This window comes from Barbus barbus (genome assembly GCF_936440315.1).
Source record: "Barbus barbus genome assembly, chromosome: 25".
NCBI classification, from domain to species: domain Eukaryota; kingdom Metazoa; phylum Chordata; class Actinopteri; order Cypriniformes; family Cyprinidae; genus Barbus; species Barbus barbus.
The window spans coordinates 28,574,820-28,584,266 of NC_136753.1; the positions used below are offsets into that span (position 1 = coordinate 28,574,820).

The window sequence follows — 9,447 nt, forward strand, 5'->3', positions numbered from 1 at the left end:
TCAGTCCAGTGTCAGCTGACAGGCTCAGAGTGGCCAATTAACCCAAACACCCCCATTAACCCCCGAGAACTGGTCAACACAGAGACAGCAAAAACAACAACAACAGCAATTATATATAGATACATAGATTTTAATGCTATTATTTTAATATTATTTTTACTTGTATTTGTTATATTTTCCCTTTGAGAATAAGATGCTTCATTGACATCAGAAAAAAGTTCAAGAAACATGTCTTATTATCAATGTTGAAAACCGTTGTGCTGCTTCACGTATTTACGTAAACTGTTACATTAATAAGTAAAATTGTTAAGATAAATGACAGAAAGAAAGAAAGGGGTGTTAAGCATATTTTAAATTAATCAAAGTGACACATTTAAACACATTTAAAATGTATATTTCAAATAAATGCTGTTTTTTTAACTTTTTGTTAATTGAAACTCAATGTTTTCAACATTGATAACAATAAGAATTGTTTCTTGAGCAGCAATTCATATTAGAATGATTTCTGAAGGATCATGTGACTCTGAAGACTGGAGTAATGATGCTGAAAATTCAGCTTTGATCACAGAAATAAATTACATTTTACAGTATATTCAAATAGAATATACTTCTTTTAGATTGTAATGTTTCACAATCAAATAAATGCAGCTTTGGTGAGCAGAATATGTGTACACACACACACACACACACACACACACATACTGTACATACTGTACATACATAAAGCCTGTCTGAATCCGTTTTTTTTTTAAATCAACTTTAGCCATTATTTCTACAGATAAATAATCATTATATTCCTCTTATTTTTGCTTGATATAAAACCTTTTTTTAAGATCAGTTATTTTATCAGACAGTAAAACCATGCTTCACTATAGTATGAAATATTTACAATGTCCAGATGGCATTACATTATGTATATGAATGTCTGTGTGACTGTATGTAAGTGAAAGCAAAGAATTTTCATTGTGGCATATTTCCATTTACAACCCGAATTCCGGAAATGTTGGGACATTTTTTAAATTTGAATAAAATTAAAACTAAAAGAATTTCAAATCACATGAGCCAATATTTTATTCACAGTAGAACATAAATAACATAAATGTTTAAACTGAGAAATTTTACAATTTTATGCACAAAATGAGCTGGTTTCAAATTTGATGCCTGCTACAGGTCTCAAAATAGGTGGGACGGGGGCATGTTTACCGTGGTGTAGCATCTCCTCTTCTTTTCAAAGCAGTTTGAAGACGTCTGGGCATCGAGGTTATGAGTTTATGGAGTTTTGGTGTTGGAATTTGGTCTCATTCTCGTCTGATATAGGCTTCCAGCTGCTGAAGAATTTGTGGTCATCTTTGATGTATTTTTCATTTAATGATGGGCCAAATGTTCTCTATAGGTGAAAGATCTGGACTACAGGCAGGCCAATTCAGCTCCCAGACTCTTCTAATATGAAGCCATGCTGTTGTAATAGCTGCAGTACGTAGTTTTGCATTGTCCTGCTGAAATACACAAGGCCTTCCCTGAAATATACATCATCTGGAGGGGAGCATATGTTGCTCTAAAACCTTTATATACCTTTCAGCATTCATAGGGCCTTCCAAAACATGCATATGCCCATACCGTATGCCCTTATGCATCCCCATACCATCAGAGATGCTGGCTTTTGAACTGAATGCTGATGACACGCTGGAAGGCCTCCCTCCTCTTTAGCCCAGAGGACACGGTGTCCGTGACTTGGCCTTGGCCAAGCCTTGGCCCACAGGACATGATGGCGCTTCTAGACCATGTTCACATATGGCTTCCTTTTTGCATTATAGAGTTTTAGTTGGCATCTGCAGTTGGCACGGCAGATTGTGTTTACCGACAGTGGTTTCTGGAAGTATTCTTGGGCCTATTTAGTAATGTCAATGACAGAATCATGCCGATGCAGTGTCGTCTGAGGGCCCAAAGACCACGGGCATCCAACAAAGGTCTTTGGCCTTATCCCTTACGCAGAGAGATTTTTCCAGTTTCTCTGAATCTTTTGATGATGTTATGCACTGTAGATGATGAGATTTGCAAAGCCTTTGCAATTTGATATTTAGGAACGTTGTTTTTAAAGTATTCCACAATCTTTTTACGCACTCTTTCACAGATTGGAGAGCCTCTGCCCATCTTTACTTCTGAGAGACTCTGCCTCTCTAAGATATCCCTTTTATAGCTAATCATGTTACAGATGTGATGTCAATTAGTTTGATTAGTTGCTAGATGTTCTCCCAACTGAATATTTTCAAAATGTGTTGCCCCCGTGTCAACTTTTTTGAGACCTGTAGCAGGCATAATATTTGAAATGAGCTCATTTAGTGGATACAAGTGTAAAATTTCTCCTTTTAAACATTGTGAATACATTGTTCTATTGTGAATAAAATATTGGCTCATGTGATTTGAAAGTCTTTTAGTTTACATTTTATTCAAATTTAAGAAATGTCCCAACATTTCCGGAATTCGGGTTGTATATCAGACCACAGCATTTCATTTAAACTTTTTATTAAGAATATAAGTGGTGGACAATATTCAGTGAAGTTTTTAGACTCTCTTGATTTTCTTTACGACAATCAGTCATTATATTCTCATCACTCATACAGACATACATTAAACATATTATACATATTTATTACTGAGTGCATAAAAAGAATGTTACATTTATGTTTTATATAACACGTATGTACAACATTTCTACACCTTTTTATAAAAAAAATTATATAATACTGTACATGGAATGATTTCAGTACTAAACAATATTGCATAGAAAATCTCTACATAATTTTAGTAAATATTTTAGTAAAATATATTTACTATAGTAATATAATAAGTAGCAGCAATTATAGAAAACCTTAAATATTTATTTTAAGCTGTCCTTTTAATAAAGTAAATAAATAGAGGAATTATTCACTAGTTTCATAAAACTATATACTAACAGTTTGAGGTATAAGTGTGAGACCGATACATTCTATAGGTTAGCAGCAGTATATAGGCCTCATAATGTGTCGGATCCATTAATATGGAGTCATCCGTTCAGGTTAGTATCTGCAAAGACAAAAAAAACAGCTTTCAAAATGCAAGAGAAGAGCCTCAAAATGGACAAAGGAGCATCAAACTTCTACTAATATTTTAATGGTCTTAAATGAGATATTTGAAGTCATTTTCATACCTCATCGGCGAACAAAAGCCACGGGAAGCTCTCGGCTGGGTACCAGAGTTCCTGAGTGCAGTGCATCCACTGGCTCATGATCTGTGGCCACAATCTCATAGTCACGTAGTATCTGTGATGAAGAGTGTGAAAAAATGACATTAATCTACTCAGACCTAGAAGTATTGCTTAAGCTTATAGTGTCCAGCAGTCGTACCCAGCACAGACTGAGTTGGATCTGTAGCTCAGCGAGCCGCCGGCCGATGCACATCCTCTTTCCGATCCCAAACGGCACGTGTGCGAACGGATTGATGGAGCTTTTCTCCTCCAGCCAGCGCTCTGGTCTGAACTGCTTCCCGTTCTCAAAATACTCCTCGTTTGAAGCGATAGCCTGACTGTTGATCATCAGGATGGTCTGGGAACATCATGAGAAATAGAGATAAATAAATGTACTCAAATTCCCTCTTATTATGCATACAATCATGTGCAATGCATAAAATGTCTATAAAACTTCACATTAAACAGATAAAATGATAAAGTAATGAAGGGGACTCTTTTGCATAACCTAGTAAGCCTTTTAAGATAAAATATATAAATGTATTATACTTTGAATTGTAATGTTAGTTTAATATTAAGTATAATTATAATTCTATTTATTTATTTCAAAGTATTATATTTAGTTATAATGAATAATATTTTATTCTATATATGTACAATTATATTTATAATTATATATCATTAAATGTTGTATGACAATTATTTATTTAATAAAATATACATTAATCATAATGTATTATTATTATTAAATAATTGTTAAGATAATACATTACAGAGTTATTAGAGTATCACATAATTCTATTGGAATCTATGGTGCTGTCATGAGAGGAGCATTTATTGCTGCTAATTTATAGCTTTTTAAACCAGTCTTGTTTTGGTGAGGATGCTGTCTTAGAATGGAGCTGCCAATTAGACTTCCAGGCCTCTCACTAGAGCTCATGTAGGGGGCAGTAGCGAGCAGGTCTAATAATGAGATACTCACTCCTTTGGACAGAGTATAATCGCCCAGCACGGTGTCTTTATCTAAGGTACGGCTGGTGAACGGCACAGATGGTGAAACTCTGCGGGAGGGAAAAAAAGACAACAATGAATCTCTTGCTACTGAGAATTTCGGAGAATTTCCTTTTTTCTTTTTAGCATGCGTGAGCACGTAAGCTGAAAGGTATGAGGCACGTTATGCTGCTAATGCAAGTCAAGGCTAGATAATCCCACAAACACCATCAACATTCCCAGCACATGCTTCAGCATTATCCTGCTTTAATGTCCGTGTCTTCCTGTAACGCATGACTGTCGCCTGAAACATGAAAGCGTATAGGCATAGACATGCTTCCATGTGCTTTCGGATTCCAGTCGGGACTATTATGTCAGCCGGCTGGATCTGGGAACGACCAGCCTAATCTACTGCCATTCTATTAGAGATGAATCATTTCATATGAACGTTTCATGCCTGATACTGGCAATTCAGCAGAAGAGTGATGGAACGACTACGCTCTTCACATTAAAGGTTCCAAAGGGAGTTTTTTTTTTTTGCAGCGATGCCATAGAAGAACATTTCATTGAAGAGTACCATTAAAAGAACCATTTTTTTCCCTTAGTTTAACATTTTAATGATCTAAAGAACCTTTTTGCACCAATTTGGAATGGAAAGGTTCTGTGGATATTAAAGATTCTTCATGGAATCATTGATGCCAATAAAGAACCAGTGGAAGAACCATTTTTGGTTTGTCACTATAGTAACTTGAACTTTTTCTTTTAAGTGTGTAAGAATTATTTTGAGTTCCCAAAATAACTTTTCAGTAAACAGTTCTTAAAAGAATAATTTTCCTAATTTTTGAAAAACATTTTAATAATCTGAAGAAACGTTTTGCACTAGAACCTTTTGTGGAATGGAAAGATTCCATGAATGTTAAAGGTTCTTATTTGGCATTGGTGTTTCCATGAACAACCTTCAACATCCGTAGAACCACTTTTAAGGTTAAAGGTTTTTTATAGTGGAAAACATTATTATATAAAAAATGGTTCCTTTCAGAACCATCAGGATCAGAACCATCAGGAACCAAAAATGGCAAAGGTGCGAAACCTGATTTTGGAACCTTTATTAGTGTAAAGAACCTTATGACAATATTAAAGGTTCTTCATGGCACCATCAATGCCAATAAAGAACCTTTATCTTCATAAAAAACATTTTTGGTTCCCCAAAGCGAACTGATCCTAAAAGAACAATTTTTTCCCCTTAGAATGGAGAACATTTTAATAACGCAAAGAACCTTTTAAGAAAGAAAACAGTAGAACATAATATTTCAGTGCTCAATTTGTTACGTGCTATTTCTTTGTACACTCTAAAAAATGCTGGGTAAAATATGGACAAACCCAGCAATTGGGTTGATTTGACCCAGCAGTTGGGCTACTAACCAGAAGGTTGGGTTAATCATTTAACCCAACCGCTGGGTCAAAACAACCCATATTTCACCCAGCATTTCTGTGAAATTTACCAGCGTTTTTGAGTGGAAATTGTTTCTACACCAAATCCTTCCAGTGTAGCCTGTTTTAGGAGCCATTAGGCACATGTTGAAGTATATTTTGCCCACCTCATGGACTCCTTCAGGCAGGCTTTGAGGTAGGGCATGCTCTTGATGTGCTCGGCTCGTGGTGTTTCCCCTGCAGGCACCACATCCTGGATCTCCTTCAGAAGTTTAGCTTGGGCGCCGGGGCTACGTGAGAGGTTGAAAATAACCCAGAGCATGCTATTAGCAGTCTGCAAGAGGAAAACAAGAAGGATTTGCTTGGTCAGTTGGGCCACACTGTACAACGTCCCTCACTGAACGGCGCTACGCCTGCTCTGCCTCATTCTTCTGACTTATGTGCTTGATTGAACTAAGCTGTGTGTTGTTCAATCTTAGCCTGGATAAGAGCAGAACAAAGACAAGTTAAATCAACTGTTTTCTTAGCTCGCTCGCGTGTGACTCGAAAACAAGCTAGTGAAAAACAAGTTGGTTTGTGTGGGATCATGAAAGTGCGTACCGTCTCCACTCCTCCGACCTGGAGTTCGGTTGTGGCGGCGTACAGCTCCTTCTTGGTCAGGTGGCTCTGGTGGTAGATGTCGCAGAGGAAGTTTCCGGTTTTGCCGTTTGAGTGCCTCTTCAGATTCTTGTCAATGTAGAGTTTAGCTGTTAAGATGATGGATTGCTTGATTATTTGGTGATATTTTTGAAGAGTTTAAAAACAGGATAGTGTGTATGTTCTTACATTGAACTGAATGATTAAAAGTAAATAAAATGTTATTTGTTGAAATATATTTACAACAAATTTGATTTAATTTATTTAAATCATCTTTATTCCTGTGATGCAAATCTGAATTTTCAGCATCATTACTCCAGTCTTGTCAGTGTCACATGATCCTTCAGAAACCATTCTGATTGGCTGCTCAAGAAACATTTCTGATTATTATCAATGTTTCAATATAAAATATGCTATGTATGTTAAATTTCCATATAAATGTAGATTATATTTTGATAAAAGGTTTGAAATACATGCACTATACAGCTTAGTGATTTTATCTGTTTATGCAAAGCACTTTAAAGCATCATGCAACAGATTTATGCAACAATGTTCTGAGCAAATTACATTGCTTTAATAATAATTTTATTTGTTTATATTCTTAAATATTCAATTCTGACAGGAATATGCATATTTCGAATGCACTTTGTGCGTAAATGTAAATTTGCCACTTCTGTTTTAATGGTAGTCCTACGTGTGGAACGCCCTACTAGTAGTCAGGTACAGCACGTCCTGCTGTTGTATAGCTGCAGGGAAAGTGAAGCATTTGTGAATGTGTGACAGGTTCTGCGAGTGAGCCGCCTCTAATGGAGCCACAGCAGCACAACAAACTGTGAGTAATTCAGCCGCGCGTCAACATTCCTCCCTCCCTCCCTCTGCTCCTGATAATACAAATATTTGGCTGGATTCTCATGCACTTAGGTCACTGCATTTACTACTGCGCTTTCCTCTCTCTCTGCTGCTGTGTGCATGGATCTACTTTAGCGGGTCGGAGCAAAAAGCCATAAGTTCATGTGTCATCACCTGAGTGGAAATTAATGCTTTATGGGTCACACGTCAACTGATTAAGGAGCTCTTTAGTACCTGTGCTAAAAATACGGTCCCAGGCCGCTGTGTGATCTTGCCACGTTTTCGTATTGAAGGTCTTGTGGAGCTCCACGGGTGTCACCATCATCAACCCAAAGGTGCTCATCATCTGAAAGTGAGAAAACACCATGTGGATTTGTTTTGAAACTATGAAACCCTTTGCATTGCATTACATCAGAAGAGATGTAGATAAAGCTTATGCACTCTAGAGTGTATTACTGTTTGAACTATTAATTGGATCAAAAAGATGGTCAATTTACCGTTTTTACTGACGTGATGAAATCCATGGCCTCGGCGCTGATGCTGTCTTGCAAGAGTCCGAAACGTTTGTCATAAAGCACATAGCAAATCGCTAAAAGCCCAAAAGAGGAAGAAATTTAATGCATTTCATGTCAGTATAGTAAATCAGTATATGGAAGACGTGGCGTGAAACTCACTTTCAAAGGACCACTTGTTCAGTTCAAAATACAAATCATCGATCTTCCCGTTGACTTGGGCTCTTCCGATCCTCTTTATCAAATCAGCCGAAACCTTTCCATAAAGACACCAAGCAGTCATTCAAACAGTCTTTGCATATATGTGAATTATACTTGATATTTCTCAAGCAGAACTCACTTCATTGATTTTGCCGTCCAGTTTCATGACTTCGGTCGGTTTCATGAGTTTCTGCTGGAAAGCGCTGCGCACCCGCTGCCAGTCCTTTCCTTCCCTGCAAATACATTTGTTTGCAGTTTAGAATATTATGAAATAAGCAATTAAATCTCACGTGCATTTGTAAATGAATTATGATATTTACAGTATTAGCAGCCCATAAGCCTCGTCCCGCAGGTCTCTGTAGGCTTTCCATGGTTTGATCTCCAGTCTCTGAGGATAGTTGCCCTCTTTTCTGTAAAGAGCCTCCAATAAACATGGTGCCCCAATGTGAACCGACTCAAAAGAGCCCAGCTTCATCTGGAAGATCTTCCCAAACTTCTTATGGTAATGGATCTGAGGTTAGAAACACAGAAGAACAGAGAAAACACCCTTAAAACTGAAGAAATGTACAGGAATGAATGAATTACTTAATGAATAAATTAATGAATAAATAAATAAATAATGTTTTTATTGAATCTATTACAAGGTGGGATTCAAATAAGCATAAATAAGTTAAATGAGTTAAAAGTTAAAATATGTAAATAAGTTTTCAAAAGAAAGCAAAAAAGTAATGCATTTATTATAACAAACAGTAAACTTCGATAAACATCAGATATGTAATCGTATGTATATAAATAAGAAAATTTTAAATGAAAAGCCTACAGGACTAAAATCATGCATTTATATTTTATTTAAATACCCATACATAAATTAAAAAAGTTAATTTATAGTGTATAAATAAGAAAAATAGAAATGAAAATCCCACATAAACTGAAATAAAATCATGCATTTATTATTATTATTATTAAAGAGCTTCATACCAGCGCCTCCTGCTGTCTTTTTAGACCTCCTTTCCGGAGCAGCTCGATGAGGCTTCCGAACAGCGGCCAGTTGGTGGGTCCAGGGATGGAGTCGAGACTGTGTGAGCAGGGCGCGCTCCCTACAGCATCCTTCGAGTCCAGCACACAGACGGAGGAGGTGGGCTTGCAGTGCTGAAGCCCCACAGACTTATTCTTCAGCAGCTCCAGAATCTGAGGACCTTTCTGGATATGCGCTCTCATCTTGAGGCGTGCGTAAAACGGCGTGCGTAAAATTGTTCGTGAAGTTTCTCTTAAATGCCACTATATATATACTCGCGGCCGTGTTTATCTCGGTCGGACGCGGCGACCAATCAGGAATCGTGTGTGGAAGTCGAGCCAACCATTCATTTATGTATCTGCTTTGGTGAGTACCGCCTGACCCCACATAGACCGAGGAAGTGCCCTCAAACGCGCTTTATAAATAAACATAACGGAGGTGACGCGGTTCGCTTTGAGCTGCCCTCAACTCCTCTCTCTGAGTCAACACTGAGACCACGCGACGCCACGACGCGCAAATATTTGCTCAGTCTCTCCTGTGCGCACTCGCGCATCGCGCTTCTTTGGAGAGCATTCGCGATGGAACTCTAG

The 9,447-nt window shown here is 37.4% G+C and overlaps 1 protein-coding gene across 1 annotated transcript; it reads right to left on the reverse strand.

Moving 5' to 3' along the window:
- Positions 1 to 2,620: 2,620 nt before the first annotated feature.
- LOC306844540 (1,25-dihydroxyvitamin D(3) 24-hydroxylase, mitochondrial-like) lies at positions 2,621 to 9,123 on the reverse strand. Its single transcript, XM_079376759.1, has 12 exons — positions 8,821 to 9,123; positions 8,163 to 8,353; positions 7,982 to 8,075; positions 7,804 to 7,897; positions 7,627 to 7,718; positions 7,364 to 7,475; positions 6,245 to 6,390; positions 5,812 to 5,978; positions 4,206 to 4,284; positions 3,384 to 3,581; positions 3,188 to 3,299; positions 2,621 to 3,063 (listed from the first exon to the last, which is right to left on the reverse strand). Exons 1-11 carry the CDS (start codon positions 9,058 to 9,060, stop codon positions 3,189 to 3,191), a joined length of 1,524 nt encoding a protein of 507 aa, XP_079232885.1. The 5' UTR covers positions 9,061 to 9,123; the 3' UTR covers positions 2,621 to 3,063; position 3,188.
- Positions 9,124 to 9,447: the final 324 nt, after the last annotated feature.